Below are 21,602 nucleotides of genomic sequence, written 5' to 3' on the forward strand. Positions count from 1 at the left end.
CTAAAAAGGGTGAACTTTACTGTATCTATAAAAATAATTATATAAAAACTTACAAGAATGAAAAAGGGATAGCAGAAAACAAACGAACAGAGTGATGTGCTGGGCAGTGGCAAGGCCAGGGATCGGGGGTGGGTGTTATTTACGTGGGGTGATCTTCTAGTCCTCTCCAAAGAGGTAGCTGCAGAGTGAAGACATAAATGTCAGGAAGGAACCAGCCTGGGCAGATGTGCACGCAGAGCCTTCTGCAGGAGAGCAGGAAGGGCAAAGCCCTGAGGCAAAACGAGCCTATTGAATAGCAAGAAAAGAGAGTCGTTGCTTAGTCTGCTGTAAACCTATAAAAAAAGAAAAAGTCTTTCAGTGAACAAAAATCTGGATCATCATCTCAGATCTGAATTTAGGCTATGCATAATCAAACTCACTAAATATAGTGGGTAAATACAGATCTAAGGCTGCCCATAAAAACTCCAGGAAAAGGCATGGAGCAGGAAGAGGGAAGTAAGAGGGGGGCAGGGAGGGAAGGAGGGGACGTGAACATACAACCGGCTTGCCTGCAGCTTTGGATCTGGTGGAATTTAATTACTCAGTGTCACAGAATCACCTTCTCTGTTTTAGGTTTGCTTAGAAGATAGTGACAAGCCAAGCCATAAGTAAATGAAGGCCCGAGAAGTCCCTTGACATGCAAGTTAATCCTTCATGTTCACATGCATTCTAAACTTTACAAGGTTGTTTAGGTTTATTTAAATTCCTTTTTTCCTCCTTAACTTTAAAATGTGCATCCTAATTTTACTGACAAATCTATTTCTTGGTGCTTCTTTACCTGGACTGGTCCTTAACAGCTTTCTGCATGTAGCCGAAGAATGATTTTCTTTTCTGGTTTTTTTTTTTTTTTTTTTTTTTTTTTTTAATAGTAAAGCCAACAGCGTTGCTTTAATTTTTGAAGTATTTAAAAAAGAAATTGAACAAAATCCTACCTCATGTTTATAACGTATGCATATGTATGACATGACATTAGAGCATGTGAGGGGTGATCTATTTGCAATTTTAAGCTGTTCTTGCAAATATTTTCAGTAAATCAATAGCTAGTGCCTAGCTCAGCGATGTGTTAAAGAATTTTTGCTTTATTCAGGTCATGGAATAATATGATGTCAGGAATGTTCTTCATTGGCAATATTTGATGACTCTGTGTGTAGTTAAGAAAATAAAGATGGAAGCTTTGTCAGTCCTCTTAGGTTTACAATAAAAATGTACAGCGTGAGACACCAGTGAGGCCTCTCCTTTACGTTAAGATATTCGTTGTATGTCACACTTCAAATGGTGGTGAAAGATGATCTTTCTGAAGAGCGGGTTTTCCCCTGGCTTAACAGCCCTTATAAAAATGGATGTCACGTCAGCACCACGATCTAATGAAGCCCAACAGGCAACCTGCTTACTCCGTGGGGGAACCTGGGATAAAGAGCGGTTACATATTCTCATCAGTCAGCCGGTCACCCACAGCCGTCAGCTTTCCACTCTGGTGCTTTCACTCCTTCTGGCAGCTCAGTTTGAAATAGCCTTCTCCTTCTATCCATGCCAACAGTCCTACTCCCAAGACTGCAAGGCTTCCTTGCAACTCACCCTCACCAGCGTGCCTCTCTAAAAGTACCCTTTCCTACCTTTAATGTGTCTCCCTTCTTGAACGAACCCTTTGACGCAGCATTTTATCACTTCCTACCATAAACACGCACATCTTTCTCTTCTGTTAACTGGTTCTTTGTGGCTTGGATCAGAGACCGATTCACTTTTTGATTTTCCACAATGCCTAACAGTACACCCAGTGCGTGGAAGGTGCTCAATAAATGTACGTTGATAAAATAAATAAATCTATCCTGAAGTTAAGAGTAATCAGAATAATGGAATCGGGCCTGACAGTGTTCTTTTTCTTTTTAATCAATATTTTTGTATTTAAGTATAGTTGGTTTACGGTGTTGTGTTAATTTCTGCTGTACAGCAAAGTGATTCAGTTATACATATATATACATTTTAAAATATTTTTTCCACTATGGTTTATCATAGGATATTGAATATAGTTCTCTGTGCTATACAGTAGGACCTTGTTGTTTATCCATTCTATATATAATAGCTTACATCTGCTAATCCCAACCTCCCACTCCATCCCTCCCCCAACCCCCTCCCCCTTGGCAATCACAAGTCTGTTCTCTATGTCCATGATTCTGTTTCTATTTCATAGATGGGTTCATTTGTGTCATATTTTAGATTTCACGTATTAGTGATATCATATGGTATTTGTTTTTCTCTTTCTGACTTCACTTAGTATGATAATCTCTAGTTGCATCCATGTTGCTGCAAATGGCATTATTTCGTTGTTTTTTATGGCTGAGTAGTATTCCGTTGTATGTATGTAATACCACATCTTCTTTATCCATTCATCTATCGATAGACATTTAGGTTTTTTCCATGTCTTGGCTATTGTGAGTAGTGCTGCTGTGAACATAGGGGTGCATATATGTTTATGAATTATAGTTTTGTCTGGATATATGCCCAGGAGTGGGATTGCTGGATCATATGATAGTTCTATTTTTAGTTCTTTAAGGAACCTCCATACTGTTCCCCATAGTGGCTGTACCAACTTACATTCCCACCAACAGTGTAGGAGGGTTCCCTTTTCTTCACGCCCTCTCCAGCATTTGTTATTTGTAGACTTCTTAAGGATAGCCATTCTGACCAGTGTGAGGTGGTACCTCACTGTAGTTTTGATTTACATTTCTCTGATAATTAGCGATGTTGAACATCTTTTCGTGTGCTTATTGGCCATCTGTATGTCTTCTTTGGAGAAATGTCTATTTAGGTCTTCTGTCCACTTTTTGATTGGGTTGTTTTTGTTGTTGTTACTGTCGAGTTACATGAGCTGTTTGTATATTCTGGAAACTAAGCCCTTGTTGGTCGCATCGTTTGCAAATATTTTCTCCCATTTGGTGGCTCGTCTTTTTGTTTTGTTTATGGTTTCCTTAGCTGTGCAAAAGCTTGTAAGTTTGATTAGGTCCTATTTGTTTATTTTTGTTTTTATTTCTATTGCCTTGGGAGACTGACCTAAGAAAACATTGGTACAATTTATGAGGCCTGACAGTGTTCTAATTGCTTTTCAAGAAACCGTAAACCCTGGATTATAGAAACACAGTATCGTTGCTGCCACTGCCTCCACCCACACCCGGGGCAGACATTCATAATCAATCCCCACACTCTTTCCCACCGAACCCGGATGTGACCTCACAGTCCTTCTCAGCCTGACACCCTAGGAAGCCATTATCAATCCATAGACGTGGGCACAAGAGATGAAACCCATGACTTCTAATGATTCAAAACACTGATATTATTTCCCAATCTTTGAACAGTTCTGAAGATCTATAATATTATGAATTTATGATTTATAACGTCACATCATGATTAAGACAAGGCCAGAGCCCTGGGGAGTCGTAACAAGTTGGTAAGGAGCTGATGTCAGGAGCTGCTCTGAGGTAGCCCGCATCTCGGGAAGTGCAACCAGGACAGCTGTGGGACTTAGAGGTCGCACAGGCTAAGGAGCTCCAGGACATACACCAGGCAGTTGCTGTAGAGGTTAAATTGTGCCTTTGACTGCCGGTAAAATGAGGCGCTGACTGAAAAAAAAACTGTAACTTTATCGTATCACAGAACAAGAAGTGCAGAGGTAGAGTGGACTCCAGGATTGGTGACTCAGTGGCTTGGTGTTTTCATCGAGGACTGAGGTTCTTCCCTCCTTTGGCTCTGCCATCCTCCCTCATGGGTCAGCCCCCTTAAGAGGCACAAGGAGACCATGAAAGTTACAGGAGTCACATCTACACACACCGACGTCCAGGGTCATAAGAAGAGGCTGTCACTTCTGGTGTCTCCTCTTAAAGATATGATGGTTATCACTTATATAACACTTATTACGTACCAGGCACTCTTCTAAGCACTTTACAAACATAAACTAATTGTGATCCTTACAGCAATCCTGTAGGTATGTATTATTATTAACCCCGTTGAACAGATGAGGAAATGGAAACAGAAAGGTTAAGTAATTTTCCTGATGACACACAGCTAGTAAGTGGTGGTGCCAGGATTGTAAACCAGGCAGTCCACTCCAGAGTCTGTGCTCTTAACCTCAAAGCTCTCTGTACTGCAAAAGAGCCTTTCAGAAGCAACCCACAGACTTGCCTTCGTGCTTCCGTGGCCAGACGTGAGTCACATGCCCACCTCTAAACCAGTCAGTGACAAGAGACATGGGATTACTACAGAGGGGCTAAACTGAACAAGATTTATCTCTGAGCTGGAGATGGACTGAGCCTGAAAAAAAGTAAGGTTCCATTCCCCAAGAAGGGGAATGTACATAAGGCAAGGAACCACTATCACCTGCTTATGAGGGGCTGCCTACAGACAGTCCAGCCTCACTACTAATTCCATTTCCGCTGCACTTATAAGGTAAGATGGTGTATTATACCGTAGTCATCCACACATGCATGTCTCCCTCTTCCCACTTGCTTGCAAGCACTCCGAAGATAGGAACAAATCTCACAAATCTGCATATTCCCCACAGGGCCTGGCATAGGGCCTGGCTCATAGAAAGTGTTCAAGAAACGTTTGTTCGTTATAATTGAATTTTCATTCTCAAGTCTACTTAATTGGAGAGGTCAACAGTTGGCCATGCTCAAGGCAGGCCGATAATGCATTTTCACATTGATCTAGCAATCAAATAAATTCTGAGAAACTTCCCTTGCCATGCAAAATAGCATGAAATCACACATTAACATAGGTCAATACAAAAGCCTAAACTTATTAAATTGTTAGTGTCTTGCACTCAGCACCCTTGGAAGTAACATTAATGTCACATTTTATTGTGACTTGACAGTTCCACTATATTTAACGAAACACATCAGAGAGCCATAGACAGAGCAGGCTTCATAATTTGTACCACCCAGTGCAAAAAAAAAAAGATGCAGAGACCCAGCCTGGGTAGATGAGTCTGTCTCCCCTTTCGTGAGCTTATTGTTCCAAACCACGGTGGACGGGTGACCCCGCAAGAGACTGTGACTTCCCAGTACTGAGATTGAGAGTGGCTGCGAGGGCCCCACGGATTTGCACACTGAGCTCAGTCCCTGAGCAGGAATTAGCATTTCTCTTCCCCACCTCTGGAAACAGCTGGACACATACCTGATTCCAACTCTACCTGTGCCGTGCACCTCCCTGGGGGCAGAGTGTAGCAGTAGAACTCAGGCCACCCCGCCTGGTTGCTACTGTAGTCAGAGGGACAGGGGCAGGGGCAGGGAGGGAGAAGCCAGGCGGAGCCTGGGGCTTAGTGGGTGGATCCCAGAGAGGCAGTGGGAAGGCGGGACCCCCTGTGAGCGGAAGCTACCAGCCCCAGGCGCGTGCTCTGTAGTCCCAGCATATTCCACTTACATAAATTCAAAGATAAAAGTATTAAGGATCTCAGGACAGCAACTACAGAGCATTAAACCACAGGACCCTGTGCAGCTGCACTTATCACACGCCCTGGCCCCAGAGGTGAGCTGTAGTGCCTTGCTCAGATGTGAATATCCAGCTGTGGAGAAGAGAGACGCCATTTTAAGTCGTGCTATTATACGAAAGCTGGTTGAATGCATGAGCTTATCTCAGGGAATGGGGAAGAAATTAGACAATGAAGAGGGTAACTGCTCTCCCGGGTTCCATTCAGTGGCTCCTCTCCTGATGTATGCCATGGTGACTTTGGACTTTACCCTGTAGACAGGGAACCAGGAACCATTCCACGTTTTTTAAGTGAAGGAGTGACATAATCAGATTTGTCTCAAGCATGGGTTTCTTTGGGGGCAGTGTGGAGGAGGAATTCAACTGACCCTAGGCAGGCAAATCAACCAAGTTCTACATCAGTTATTACTGAAAGTAATATAATAGCACCATGGTTAAAGGTGAGGGCTCTTTAGTTAGAGTATAGCTGGATTCAAATCCTGGTTCTGTCACTTACTAGACATATAAACTTGAGCCAGTCACCTGCCTTCTCTGAGATTCAATTTCCTTATCTGCTAAAATGAAGTAATAGCAATAGGGTTCTTGGGAGGGTTGATGCAGTGATATACATAAAGCTTTTAACACAGTGCCTGCATCATTAAATATAGCTATTATCGTATTTTATTGCCATAGGAAATAGATTCTTATTGGTTTCTCTTCCCAGCTCCATGTTCATACCCTTTCTAAAATTTCTGTGCTTCCAATTATAAGAGGAAAAGGGGCACATGCCTGACCACCCCCATCTACCACTCTCTCTCCCCTCTGGAACCTATAATTCCTTGGGGCAGAAGGAGTGGCTATTCTTTCCCCTGCTTTATAACCGTATTCCTCTACCTTAGGATAGCAGTCTCAAGATCTAGCTGTCCAATATGGAGTAGCATCTTATCTACTTACAGAAGGAACTCTTGTCTGTGTCTCTTTTATATGAAAGGAATTTAGAAAATTCCACTTTCTGTTCATAACCTAATTTTAAACATATTGTGGCTAAAGAAGTCATCTCATTCATTTACTCATTCCTTCATTCACCCTCTTGCCCTGGATCAAAAAGTCTATGTAAAGGATGAACTAAAGGGTGATGACTTAAGGGAGAAATAAAAACATATTAGTTTCATATTTGCAGTATATTGTTTCCATTAAAAACAAAACCCATCAGTGTTATATTAATATAAATGAAGTAATATGGAAATCCCATTTATCTGTAACTCACCAGGAGAGAGATCATTTGGGGGACACAACAAAAGCAGTTATACCTCAGGAGCACCAGAGGCGACTGGCACTGTTTCCCAGGTATTAGGAAATACCTAGAAGTTAGAATGAAAGAATGTGTTTATCAAAACAAAAACTCCAGGGCCATGTGCTTTCAAAGATGGAGAAGTTAAACATCGTGAGCTTTAGAATCGGGCACACTAGGTTTGCATGTGCATGGAGACTGGCAATTTTAGGTTTTGCAATTTGGCAAAACCCGTGGGCAATCGGAATCGCCTTGCCGGGCCCACTGAGTGATGCTGCAGATGAGGAGCAGGTGTGCTGACCTGCTTGGCCCTAATGGTCAGTTAGAGAAGTTGGTGCTGGGCTATGGCAGGAAATGGAGATGCAAGTGGTCTGTGGGTGCTACGCCTCAAACTTTAATGTGCATATGAATCACCTGGAGAACTTGTTAAGGTGCAGAATCTGATTCAATAGGTCTGGGGGTGTGACTTGAGATTCTTTATTCCTAACACACTCCGCCGTGATGCCAGCGCTGCTGGCCGTGAACCACGCTTTGAGTAGTGAGGGCACATGCTCCAGTGGGTGGCTGTGTACCGAGTTAGCTTTTGCTGCTGGTCCTGCTGTCACCTGCTGCTTCAGTATTTGTACATTTCTATGTTGTGCATCAAACTGGTAACTGGGTCTCTTTCTTTCTTATTCAGTTGTTAACAAATATCTGCAGAGTACTTACTATCGCAGAGATAATGGCAATTTGAAGGTTTGAAGCAGAGGGGTGATGGGACTGGATTTATCCCATGTACTGGTTCACTTTGGCTGCTTTTGATAAACAGATAGTATGTGGGCAAGAATGGAAACAGGGAAATCAAGTAGGAAGCTGTTTCCATAGAACAAATGAGTGGTGAAGGAGTTAGGGCAAGGCTTTTAGTAGTGAAGATGCTGAGAAGTGACCAGATTTAGGATCTGTTTTGGAGACAGTAGTAACAGAACTTGCCAATAGATTGGCTGTCAGTAGGAGAGGAAAAGAAGAATCAAGGTCAACTCCTAGGTTTTTGGTCTTAGCAACGAAGGGCTACTTACTAAGATGGAGAAGACTAGGGGAGGGGCAGGTTTGGGAGGGGAAATCAAGAGTTGTGTTGTGGGCATGTTGGGGTTGAGATGGCCGCTTGTGTCAGAGGAGAGTTGAGAGCAGGCAGTTAGATGTGTGCATCTGGAACTCAAGGGGAGCCCAGTCTGGAGGTCGGGGCGGGAGAGCCACAGAGCATGCAGGTGGGAATTAAAGCACAGGCCTGGATGAGGTCCCCTGGGAGACAGTGTAGAGAAGAGAAGAGAGCCCAGAGCAGAGAACTCTAACATTGAAAAGCTGGAGAGAGTAGAAAGGGTCTGCCAGAGAGCCTGAGCAGTTGGCCCAGTAGAGTAGGAGGAACGAGTGACAGAACAAAAGAAGAAATTGCTTCAAGGACGAGGGATGAACAATTTGTGTCAAATGTGGCTATGAGGTCAAATATGATGGGAACAGACTTAGCCGTTGGGATCAGTCACATGGAAGTTATCAATGGCCATGATAAGAGCCATTTCAGTGAAGAGTGAAGGGGAGAATGACAAAGTGGACAAAGTGTATCTAGACAGCTCTTCCCAGGAGTCGTGACGTGAAGAATAGAAGAGACATGGGGTGAGAGCTGGGTGCCTCTATCTGAATCTCTGCCTTGACAGCACGTATAGCACCTCATTTTCTCCACCTTTGTTTGGACTTGGGCTGCAGCTTGGTCTTTATAGACTACATGTAGGCTGGAGTCTTTTCCTGAATCTTAGCCCCATGTCTGGCAATGTACAACTGTCTGCCCGACGACCCTGAAGACAAGTTTCTGCCCACTAGAGTCTCCGTTTAAAGTAAGAGTAAACCATGTACCCGGGAGAGACGTGGACAAAAAGAGGAAGAAAGAGGTAAGTCTTTTCTTTCTTTTTTTAATTGAAGTATAGTTATTTACAATGTTGTGTTAGTTTCTGGTGTACAGCAAAGTCATTCAGTTATACATACATATATATTCTTTTTCATATTCTTTCCCATTATGGTGTATTACAGGATATTGAATATAGTTCCTTGTGCTATACAGTAGAACCTTGTTGTTTATCTAGTTTATATATAGTAGTTTGTATCTGCTAATCCCAAACTCCTAATTTATCCCTCCCCCCCCATTCCCCTTTGGTAACCATAAGTTTGTTTTCTATGTGTGTGAGTCTGTTTCTGTTTCATAGATAGGTTTATTTGTCTTATGTTTTAGGTTCCATACATAAGTGATATCATATGGTATTTGTCTTTCTCGAAGTAACTATTTTCCTTACAAAACCAGAAAAGTTCTATGTAGTTGATGGCAGTCCGTGACGATGCTGGGTCTTCAGAAAGCATGACCATCAAAACGATGACGGTTGAAGGTAAGAAGTCAGAGACCTCCCATCATCAGCAATTATAAGCAAGGTGACAGACGCTCACAGTGCTAGGAATTATTTAAATTTAATTTTTGAACTGTCAATACCTTCACCTGGTTCAGAGTTCATAAAGTAAAAAGAATGTACAGTGGAGTCTCCGTCTGAGCCCTGTCCCCAGCCTTCCACTTCCCATCCCCTGAGTCAACTAGGCTTCTAAGTTTCTTGGCCATCCTTCAGTACACACGTGCAAATACACGTGCATTCTTCCCTCTCTCCACCTCTTGGCACAAGTGGTATTATAGCCGACATACGATTCTGCATCTACAAAGACAGGAATCTGGCAACTTGGAGAGAAGTGGATTTTTGCAGCTTCACCTAACAGCTGTGAAATTCATGATGAACGTCTTTTAGGAAAGCAGTTTTTTATTAGGTAGTAGGTATGAAAAACGGAGTCTAAGTTGAGATCTCTCATGTGTCTGGGAGCATCTGTTGAATGGGGTGGACCTGTGAGGAGGTAGAAGGTACCTGGGAGAACAAGGTAGGAAATGTGACATTTGTGCCTAAGAATTCTCATACTAGTTCCCAGGTCTGTCATGGAAGCTTGCCATCACTGACGTGTTTGCTCGCCATCACCCCATCCCTTCCAGCACTCCGGGAAGGCTCTGCCCTCCTGCCAGCACACCCACGGGGGTCCTTGGCTGGATCCCTCTGAAGTCAGTCACCTACGAAGATCACCTCCTGTTCTCTGTCAAAGTTGGCCTTGTATCGCAAATGCGTCCGTCTTGGCTGGCCATCCTTGCAGTGCCTCCATCAGGATTTATCGTGTGACCAGGTCCCCGTGCTCCTGGTTTAACATCCCACCACCAGCTGCATATCTGAGCCCCTCTCCTAGCGGGGTGGGTGTGCCTCTTGAATGTGAATCAATTCTAATATTTTTAAAAAAAGGACCCAGTTTTTTAAATTACCATCTGACATGCCAAGTGAAGTGAAGCTCATTTTCAAATGATTCCCAGCTGTCATAATAGCATTGTGCCTGGATGGCTCAGTCATCACAGAAGAAAGGAGGGCGATTTTATTTCAAATTTAACCTGATAACAGGAATTGTGATTGGAGATCAACTTGGGATATTTAGAGCAGCTACTTAGAATCACATCAATTAACATTTGTCCATTGCTTTACTGTTGATAAAGCACTCTTATGTACACTGTCATCATATATGTTAGGGAGTGATGGTGGCTCCAAGGAGAGAACAAAACTGAAGTATTTTACCGCCTAAGCTTAGAAATGGTGAGGAAACAGACAGGTTCTTTCAAAAGGAGACCACAGAGCTAAGCACAAAAGAATAAGCATTACCAGCGCCAAACCCAGAGAGACTGAGATGAAAACATTGTCAATTCAAGATAGATATATTGTGGGAGGAGAGTCAAGCCAAACTGAGCTCCTATAACAAAGTGTCAGGATGGAGGGCTGTTAGACAACTGTTTGGCCAAAGTAGGTTGCTTGTTCTTTTATTTATTGCATAGGTAATACATAGCTTTGTATTAAAATATCACAACTTCAGATAAACCCGAAAGAAAGTGGCAGTATATTTTAGGATTCTCTGTCTAGCCTCTCTTACGGCCACATTCTTGGAAACATTTGCCTGAATTTCATCTCCACTGAGACCCCCCAATTTGCTGCTCCTTTCCTTGTTTCCCTGTAAAGTCTTTACCAACCTGCTGTCTCTTCCAGTGGTTTGGGAATCAACATTTTCCTAGCTGTTGATGACTCAGGAATGGACTTAACTGTTGATAACCGCATGTCCTGGAGGGTTGGCACTCATAGTTACCGTTTGTCTCAGAAGCTGAATTGCACACTCTATCCATATAAATTGTGAGAGAATTCATCTTGATGAATGCCGAGCATGATTCGCCACATCTGGCGATTTTGACTGGCCAACTGTGAATAAGTATTTTCTTTATGGTGCTTTCCCCAGAGTTTTGCGGAACTGGCTAGAACACATTTTTGTGTATCTACTTCCCGCCCTCACTCCGTTTGCCTATCAGGTTCCCTTGCATACAGTAGGTACTCAATACATGTTTACTGAATGAAAGTTCTCTTTCTTAGAGCAGGATGAGGCTCCACCGCTGAATGGGTTCCGAAGGCTTCGTTTCCCATGAACTCCTCCTGTGCGAAGCGACTGTCCTGATGAGAGAGTGAGAGCTGAACTGTTGAAAAGACTGATTCTCCCCCTTGAATCAGGTGAATGTGTGGGAAGGTGTGAGACTTCCGGGCATCACTGCTGTGTGATGAGTCTGAGTATGTGCGTGTACGTAGGTATCATTACTTTATTCCTGGACTGTGGACGTTCCCAGCATGTGACCCTTCTCACCAGGAGCCAGCATTCAGAATTCTTTCTTCTCTGACAGTTCTCTTCTCAAGACTCCCCTCCCTCTGTAACTCATCCAGCTGATTACAGCTGCCCCCAAATGCCTCGAGTGAAAAATGGGCAGGACACAAGGTAGAGGTGAGCTCTCCAGAATGAAGACCAGTGATGGCCAAGAGAATGGAACAAGAGTGGGAAAGGTGCCAAGAAGATTAACACTGACCTCGCGTTTCTGGAACACACTTGAGGGAGCTCTTTTTCCTGGAAAGTTCTAATAGTGCTAAGCCTGCACTTACCCCAGACCCTCTCCTGGGTCAGAGATGAGGAGGGTGGCAGGGATGGGACACAGAAGGCAGGATAGGAACGTGAGAGCAAAGAGAAGTTGAATCAGAGGGATAAAAGAAGAGAGGGAAATTGTAAGTAGAATCAATGGACACAGTAAGGATTTATCAATAGCCCTTTTCCCAGGTGGCTGTTAAAGAGTATCTGTCTATCTGCCTATATATCTATCTATCCCTCCATCCACTCATCTATCCATCCATCCTGCCTTTTTCCAAAAGGATTTAAGTGCGTTTCCAAGGATAAAGTATATATGATGACAGAGTATAAACTATAACTGGGTAGAGTAACAAAGAAATGCAAGGATGGGGACAAAACGGAGCCGAGAGCAGGGCTCACCCCCATGTGCTGGGCTGGATGGCTGAGGGGCTGCCTGTGACACATGACCAGAGGGAGAATCTTGCTAAACCTGGAGCTCTGGGCTGGGAAGTGTGTCTTCCTTGGTCATGTCTTGCTTGGACTTAGCACACCTGGTTGGGCCTTGTGGGTTGGCCGCTCTCTTCCACAGGTGGCAGGGGAAAGGCAGACCTAAATGTGTGTGATTGTGAGGATCGTCTACATTAAAGCCTGAATGCAATGATTGCTTCACTCGCATAAGGCAAATCAGCTGAAAGAACCTGCCCAACTATAGAAAATACCTTGTCAGAAGTTATAAAACAACATTCATTTTTTCACAGTTCCAAAAAGAGCCAAATTTAAAAGCTTTTTTTGAGTTGAGAAAAAAATGGCCTTAAAATCCTATCGACCAGGCCTGTGAGATTTCTTTTCTTAGCTGACATCTCCCTCTACTGACAGTACATCCTCTCACTTCTCCTTCACAACCCTGCAGGGAAGTCCTTTGAAATGCCTTTGAGTCCGTGCTCACAGATTGAGGAGGACCCGGGGGGCGGGGTGGGAGATCATAGGTTCTGCTTGGGACTTGGGGAATCGGAGCCGTCCAAGTTCAGGCGGCAACAGGATACACCTGTCTGGAGCTCAGAAGCGAGACCTCAGACAGAGAAAAGTGGTGGAGTGGTCAGTGGGAGTGGATGAAAGAAAAGAGGTGGAGGAGGAAGATGCCTGAACCTGGAGAGCCTCTCAGACAGAAAGGTCAGGAAGATGGGTAAGAGCAAAACAACATAAGTTCAGGAATTCATTCCCCTGAAGGCCTTTTTACAGCCACCCATCTTGGCTTGTTGAATCCCAGTGTTGGGAAACTCACTCCTTCACTGTCAAGAACTGTTTGACAATGTTTATTGTTAGAAAGTTATTACTTATAACGAGCTGGAATCTGCTTCCCCACACTCTCCATCCGTTTTTATCATCCTGCTGTTCTGTGCTATAAAGATAGAATCTGTCACCTCACACGTTTTCCCAACAAATGCTTCCCCACAAGAATCCCATGAGAAAAATATGGCTAAATGGTTCAGTTACCCAGTTCAAGGTCTATTCTCTCCTCCGCCACCCCCTATAAGCCCTTGAGAGCAAAGACTCCCCTCCCTCCCCAGCCTCCAACCTAGCAAACTTTTCTATTGTACTAAGGGCTTCGTTTGCATGATCTCTTTAGACATCGTATCAATTGAATGAGCTAGGCATTATGATTACCACCATTTACAGGTGAGGAAGCTGAGGCTCAGAGAGAGAGGTTACTTGTACAAAGCCACATAGCAAGTGTGGGTAGAGCCCAGCTTGACATCCATGTCCCTCTAATAATCAAAGCCTGGGCCCTTAAATCAATGTGATTCTACCTATTTTGTCTCTAGACAGCGTGGGCTGTAGAAAAAGCCCATAGTGTTGCCCACTGGACTGAACCTACTTGAAAATTGGTAATTTGGGGTCATGGTGCGTATAGATAATACGGTTAGGACTTTGTCTCTGGACCCATTTCTTCCCAACTGATGCTACTGAGTTTTCCTCATCTCAGTGTCAGCATCCGTGTAGCCGCCTTCCTTCCCAGGTTTATTCCATCCGCTTAGCAGCGCCGCCGACGTCTCCTATTTGACTCTACCTGTGGGTGACACAGGCGGCCTCCAGCCCTCTCCGCTCAGCGCTCATCCATACAGGACTCCTGTTCTCCTAAAGTGTCGGTCAGTCCTTCCAGCACCCGTTATTCTGGATTCCTCCAGAGGACAACAGCTTCCTGCTGGCCATATTTTGGATGAATTTGGCTCCCTACCAACCACCTCTGAGACATCAGTAAGTTACTGAACTCCTTGGATTCTTGAGTTTCTTACCTTTAAAAAGGGAACAAGTACTTGATGATATGCTGTGAGTTTAACTGAGAATGTAAGTGAAATGTCCAACATAGTGCCTGTCCCACATCACATCTACGCAAAAGTAGTAGCTATTATCAGTCTGTGCTGGGAAATGGAAAAATATGTGATTGTTCTTTCTACCTGGAGAAGGTAAACAATTAGAGGAAATGCTGGCAGCAAAGGGAGAGAGAAGTCCGGGGAGTAAGAGAGCAAATAAAATGCACTGTCATGGAAGCCACAGAAAGAGAAGGTGTTTTCCTCAGGTCCTGCTTCCTAGTGGATGTTCAAGAGTCTCTATCTTGGCATTTGACAAAGAGATAACGGGGTTTTCAAGACTTGTTTCTGTGGAGCAGTGGGGATAAAGACAGATGGCAGAGAAACAGAGCAAGATCTTAAGGAAATAAAAGCAGTACTGAGGACTCTTTATAAAGTGTGGCAGGAAAAGAAAGCAGAGGAGAGAGGCAGCAGTCCAAGGGCAATGGGATATGTCAGGTAGATGACTGATAAATATTCACTGAGGATTTATCAGGAGGCTGAGAGAGCGACTGAGTGAGTGAATGAAGATGCTTAGGGTTTGATTAAATGTATTTGATAACATTGACATTGTTTAGTCTGTGGCACCTATATGCCTCTTTAGTAATACTGGTGGGAGAAAATTGGGAGGATTATATAATATTTTCAGCCCCCCAAAACACATCTTTACCAAGAGCCTTAGGTAAAAATCCTTTCACCTGCTACCATCTGTGCAGATTCTGCCTAAATTAATCTGGGTGGGCCGTAAGAGTCTCTAATTGGAACAGGTTCCCTGTTGGCACTGCTGGCTGTGCTGCTGGGCGCCAGTGTGATGGGCCATACTTTGGGTAACAAGACCATAGCATATCTGACCTTGGTTTGCCCACACCCACTGTGACGTGTGGTGGGTACCTGAGACACTCTTGGTGTCAATTCAGTTCTAGCACTGGTCTCTTCCCCTTCGCCTCTCCCCACCACCAACCCTCACCAGGAAAATGCAATAAATAAAAATTCAGGGGCTTCCCTGGTGGCGCAGTGGTTGAGAGTCTGCCTGCTAATGCAGGGGACACGGGTTCGAGCCCTGGTCTGGGAGGATCCCACATGCCGCGGAGCAACTGGGCCCGTGAGCCACAACTACTGAGCCTGCGCGTCTGGAGCCTGTGCTCCGCAACAAGAGAGGCCGCGATAGTGAGAGGCCCGCGCACCGCGATGAAGAGTGACCCCCACTTGCCGCAACTAGAGAAAGCCCTTGCACAGAAACGAAGACCCAACACAACCAAAAATAAATAAATAAATTAATTAATTAAAAAAATTTCAGTAACAACAGTTGCATAGCATCTTGAATTCACAGCTTCAAGATATTGTCCCTCTGTTTGCTTTGGGCGGGGAGGGGAATGATTTTTCTTCATTTTTGGATCTCAGAATTCTTGATTTTTTTTTTTTTTTTTGACATTAATGGTTTGGTGCAAACCCACTTTTGTTGATTTGGTATTTCCTCTGTGGATAAACTTTCTGGCTTTGGGAAAAGCCTCCTTCTTTTATGAGGCACTTTTAACCTGCAGGATTTCCATTTAGCTTAATTGGCATATTTATGTATTGAGATGGGTGCCTAGAGGGCTCAGGCCACGGCATCATTTTGTATAAATCGAAAAAAATGAAATGAGCCGTTCTCACCGTTGTGTGCCCTTCAGTCATGGAGCGCAGTGAAAGGCTCATCATTTACAGGCTGCGAAAGCTCAGGCAGATCAATAGGCATAATGCGACCCGGAGTCATTTAGAAAAGCAAAACTCGGGGTTTTCAAAGCCCAATTATTTCAGGAGCTAGGCCATTACTAATTCCCTGTTAAATCCTTCCCGGGCCTTCATTCTGTCTCGATGTGAAGGAATGGCCTTCTCCACCCCTGATGAATCCTCCTCCTCAGGTGAAGCTGGAGAGCCTTCTCCTGAGGGTCGGACGATTTGTAAAGTGTGAGGAGCTCACTGTTCCCAGCCAGCCCCCCCGGATGACAAGCCCAGCTGCAGGCTGTCACTCTTCAGGCCCCTTCTGGAGCCTGGCATGCTTTGAAGGCAAGTGTGGGAATGGGTTCTTATTGGCTTAATATGGCTATAGTTAATGGCTTATAGATTTTTAGATAGTCTGGCCCCGCTAGGCATGTCTATTAATTCTCTCTTAAGATTGTCAGAGGTGAGAGAAGGTCAGAGAGCCTGGGACATGGGCGTGGCTTTCCTCCAAGCCAGACCAAGAAAGGTCTCCTTAACAAGAATTCTTATGACCTCCTAAAGGCTTGAGAAAGAAAGAGGGACCTTTTGGTGGATACTGAAAGAATTTGGCCTCTGGGCTCAAGAAGGCATGTTTCACAAGAGGGACAGGTGATATCAGAGTAGCACGAATACCCTGCTTGGATGAGTTCATAAAAATAGACACAGGTGAACCAGCTACCCTTGGAGGTTTTAGCTTCTGCCACTATGGCTATAGTGGGTTGACTGGTGGTCCTAGGCACTTGTGAATGTGACCTTATTCGGGAAAGAGATCTTTTTTTTAAATTAAAAAAAAAATTGAAATTGAAGTATAGTTGATTTACAATGTTGTGTTATTTTCAGGTATACAGCAAAGTGATTCAGCTATATATATATATCTATATAGATATATATAGATATATTCTTTTTCAGATTCTTTCCCCTTATAGGTTATTATAAAATATTGAGTGTAGGTCTCTGCTATACAGTAGGTCCTTGGGAAAGAGGTCTTTGCAGATGTAATTAGTCAAGGATCTCTTGGTGGGCTCTTACTGGATTATCCAAATGGGCCCTAAATCCAGTGATAAGTGTCCTTATAGGAAGAGGAGAGGACACAGATACAGGGGAAAAGGCCATGTAAAGACGGTGGCAGAGACTGGAGTGACGCAGCTACAAGCCAAGGTGTGCCAGGGATTGCCAAAAGTCACCAGAAACTAGGAGAGAGGCAAGAAATGGGTTCTCACTCAGAGCCTTCAGCAGGAACCAATCCTACCAACAGCTTGATTTTGGACTTCTGGCCTCTAGAACTATGAGAGAATACATTTCTGTTGTCTTAAGCCACCAAGTTTGTGGTCACTGGTTACAGCAGCGTTAGGTAACCCATGCAATGACCAACCACCCAGGCTGCTGGCTCCCTGCTCCAGAATCAACCCTGGAGTAACTCTAGTACCAAGAAGAAATATGGATTCTAGAAACTAGTGATAAAAAATGTGAGCTGCCCCTGCGGGTTGCCTGGCTTTGTGGGAGGACCAGTGGGGGGCTACAGCCAGAAGGGTGGCCTGAGGCCACAGGGAGAAGAGAAGTTGTAGGAAAGCCTATGAATCTGCCCTTCCTCTCCTCCAGGTCACTTGGAGAAATCACCGACCACCTCTTCAGATTCCCTCTGTCAGTGTAACCGGGATGCAGGCAGGCCTTAAAGCCTCCTAGGGTAAGGTGTTGAAGGAAAGGAGCTACCGGACAGGGCAGTCTTGAAGGATTCACTCCTCTCCTCCTCCACGTCTACCCCAGAGCGACTGCTTATAACATAATGTAGTGAAGAGGTGCCCTCCCCACAGTACTGCTGCTCTCTAAGTTTTTATTTATTCACTTATTTTTTATCTTTATTGGAGTATAATTGCTTTACAATGGTGTGTTAGTTTCTGCTGTGTAACAAAGTGAATCAGCTATACGTATACATATATCCCCATATCTCCTCCCTCTTGCGTCTCCTTCCCACCCTCCCTATCACACCCCTCTAGGTGGTCACAAAGCACCGGCTGATCTTCCTGTGCTCTGCAGCTGCTTCCCACTAGCTTGGTTCTGAAGAACCTAAGGGCGGGACAGGAATAAAGACGCAGACGTAGAGAATGGACTTGAGGACACGGGGAGGGGGAATGGTAAGCTGGGACGAAGTGAGAGTAGCATGGACTTATATATTCTCTAAGTTTTTAAAGACGCATTTCCGACCACAGGAGTTGCCTGGTAACTCATGGGGCTCATCCTTTCCTCTCTTCAAAGTCACACACACGAGCCCTTCAGACTCCATCCAAAGCAGCACTGCTGGAACAAGAATTTAAATGAACACAAGAAACGCCTGTGATAAGGGATGTTAGATATACAAAACAAAATGTCAAAAAAGAACCAGGTGAGGGCTTCCCTGGTAGCGCAGTGGTTGAGAATCTGCCTGCCAATGCAGGGGACATGGGTTCGAGCCCCGGTGCAGGAGGATCCCACATGCCGCAGAGCAACTAAGCCCGTGCACTACAACTACTGAGCCTGTGCTCTAGAGCCTGCGAGCCACAACTACTGAGCCCGCATACCACAACTACTGTAGCCCGCGCACCTAGAGCCCGTGCTCCACAACAAGAGAAGCCACCGCGATGAGAAACCCGCGCACCACAACAAAGAGTAGCCCCTGCTCGCCACAACTAGAGAAAGCCCGTGTGCAGCAACGAAGACCCAATGCAGCCAAAAATTAAAAAAAAAAAAAAGAACCAGGTGAAAACTATGATATTTTAAAGAGAATATAATAGATGGAGTAAATAATAGGACAGATACAGCTGAAGAATGAAGCAGGGAAATAGAAGATCAGTTTGTAATAAATACAGACAATGGGCTGAAAACCTAACTATATAAGGAAACTGCATAAATTGAAAATAAAACCTCTTAACACTCCAATTTGTGAACGTGCAAAAGAAATGAGCAAAAATTCTCGATAGATACAGAAAAGACAAATAAACATGAAAAAATCCAAACTTACCGATAATAAAATAAATATAAAATAAAGCAATGATGTACTATTTTAATCCCAAATTGGAAAAGATGTAAAGCATTTTCAGTGATCAACTTTGGATGTCATTTATGAGTGTTTAAATAGAAATATCATTGAGAGAGTTAGGAGTTTTATCAGTGATACAGATTTTAATGCAATACCTAAAACTGGGGCTTGATAGAAAATTGAGAAGAGAGATCATGAACGCACTGGGTACCTAGGAATGAGGTCAAGTGTGACCAAGGAGGGCAGTGAGGTAGCCACTCTCATAGATTGCTGGCTCACAGCTTCCCTGGGGGGCAGTTTAAAAACACGAATTAAGACCCTTTTGGGGCTTCCCTGGTGGTGCAGTGATTGAGAATCCGCCTGCCAGTGCAGGGGACACAGGTTAAAGCCCTGGTCCGGGAAGACCCCACATGCCACGGAGCAACTAAACCCATGCACCAAAACTACTGAGCCTTTGCTCTAGAGCCCGTGTGCCACAACTACTGAGCCCGCGTGCCACAACTACTGAAGCCCGCGCACCTAGAGCCTGTGCTCCACAACAAGAGAAGCCACTGCAATGAGAAGCCCGCTCACCACAACCAGGAGTAGCCCCTGCTCGCCACAACTAGAGAAAAGCCTGCGCGCAGCAACAAAGACCCAACGCAGCCAAAAAAAAAGACCTTTTGACCTACTAGTAGTCCAGAGATCTATACAGAGATGTGGGCAAACATTTGTGACCTCCATTGACTTCCAGCCTCTGCCCTGTCAGGGGAAATGTCCTCCATCTCCTCTCCTCTCTTCTCTGCAAAGGCAAAGCCTCTTCATCCTCCCATTCTAGGTCTAGGTTGAGGCTTTGCTAAAGTACAAGAAGAGTGGTTGCCTTCTGGCAGCCATCTTGGATGATGAAGTAACATCCTTGGGGATGCAGCCATGACCCAGGGTGGGGAGGCAAAAGGAGATGCCTGTATTCCTGGTAGCAGTGAGTCATCACACCAACCTTGGACTGCCTACCTCTGGATCCTTTTTTATGTCAAAATTATACCCCTCATCTGTTTAAGCTACTCAGATCAGGTCTCTGATTACCAGCCGTCAAATGCAATTTAAATCTAAAGGCTTTTAATGAAGATTTTGAGCTTAGTTACCTCTGTTCACTAGCACACTTGCCATAAACCTCTCTTTGGTAGCAGGCATTTGGGTGAGTCTGACATCCATTTCCTGAAATGCTATGAAACTCATTAATCATTGAGTAGTTTATTTTCTACTTAAATTTTTCAAATCCAGTTGTTCTGTGACAGCTCTAGAGCAGGTGGTTGATGATGCATGAAGAGGTCTTGTCCAAGTAATACACGAGAGTGAGCAGATGTTAAAGGGCTTTACCAGTTAAAATGGAAAGAACATCTGTGAAATAGATTTTCCAATAGATGAGGCCAGACATTACCAAGGAGAGGTTGGGAAGAAAGAAGGAGGTGACTGGGACCAACTGGCATAGGTGGAATAAGGGTGAAGGCACCCTGACACTCAGGCACTCTGTTGTTGTATGTCATCTTGTTTAAATTCACATGAAATACAAAGTTAGTTTGATCCATTGAGGTCATTTGTAAATGAGATGTTAAGACATTAAGGAGAGTTCATCTCTAGTCTCTTTTCCCATCCTATTAAATATGTAGAAACATTTTTTTTTACTGAAAAAATATGAGAGGGTAATTCTTTTATAATTCAAGTCTTCTGAATCTAAAAGGAAGTAATAAGAATTACATAAATGAGATGTTGTTATAAAACAGATTTGGATGGGGACTTCCCTGGTGCTTCTGGGGCTCCAGGCCCCAATGCAGGGGGCCTGGGTTTGATCCCTTGTCGGGGAACTAGATCCCGCTTGCATGCCGCAGCTAAGAGTCCGCATGCTGCAACTAAGGATCCCTCATGCCACGACTAAGACCCAGTGCAGCCAAAATAAATAAGTAAATATTAAAAAAAAAAAAAAAAAGCAAGGATAAAAAAAAAACAGGTTTGGATGAAGAGACTTCCTAGGAGCAAACATTGGGAAGAGGGAGGAAAGAAATGAAACTAAATAGATCTATTTTTTCATTACTGAAGATTCAGTGCAAAAGCAAAGGGCAAAGAATAGCTAGGGCACTGCTGAAGAAGAAGATGGGAGAACTTTCTCCATCATAGATCAAGACTAACTATGGTGCTGTAGACAGACATCCAGGTATGGGTGCAAGGATGAGCAAGTAGAGAGTGGCACAAAATAAAAAACCCAGACAAATGTAAATTGGTGCAGCGATTATGGAAAACACTGTGGAGATTCCTCAAAAAACTAAAAATAGAGTTGCTATATGATCCAGCAATCCCACTCCTAGGCATATACCCAGAGAAGACTATAATTTGAAAAGATACATGCACCCTTATGTTCATAGCAGCACTATTTACAATAGCCAAAACATGAAAGCACCCTAAATGTCCAGTGACGGATGGATAAAGAAGATGTGGTGCATATATACAATGGAATATTACTCAGCCATCAAGAAGAATGAAATAATGCCATTTGCAGCAACATGGATGGACGTAGAGATTATCATATTAAGCAAAGTAAGTCAGAAAGAGAAAGACAAATACCATATAATATCACTTATATGTGGAATCTAAAATACGACACAAATGGACATATCTACGAAAGAGAAACAGACTCACAGATATTGAGAACATACTT

At 43.9% G+C, this 21,602-nt stretch overlaps 1 protein-coding gene across 7 annotated transcripts in view; it reads left to right on the top strand.

The window, feature by feature from the left end:
- The window catches only part of LOC309634387 (histone-arginine methyltransferase CARM1-like), a 299,419-nt gene that overhangs the window by 253,529 nt on the left and 24,288 nt on the right, over positions 1-21,602 (top strand). The window contains exon 13 of one of the 7 annotated variants that reach the window (XM_082404411.1): positions 613-20,876. The exons of 3 other annotated variants lie outside the window; for them this stretch is intronic. In XM_082404411.1, coding sequence (XP_082260537.1) covers positions 613-622 — 10 coding nt within the window. In that variant the 3' untranslated portion in view covers positions 623-20,876. Of the gene's footprint in view, positions 1-612; positions 20,877-21,602 lie in introns of those variants that run through there. 3 more of the 7 variants (XM_082404410.1, XM_082404409.1, XM_082404406.1) reach the window with 3 other exon arrangements.

The sequence above is a fragment of the Balaenoptera borealis genome (assembly GCF_965194805.1).
Source record: "Balaenoptera borealis genome assembly, chromosome: 8".
Classification (NCBI taxonomy): Eukaryota; Metazoa; Chordata; class Mammalia; order Artiodactyla; family Balaenopteridae; genus Balaenoptera; species Balaenoptera borealis.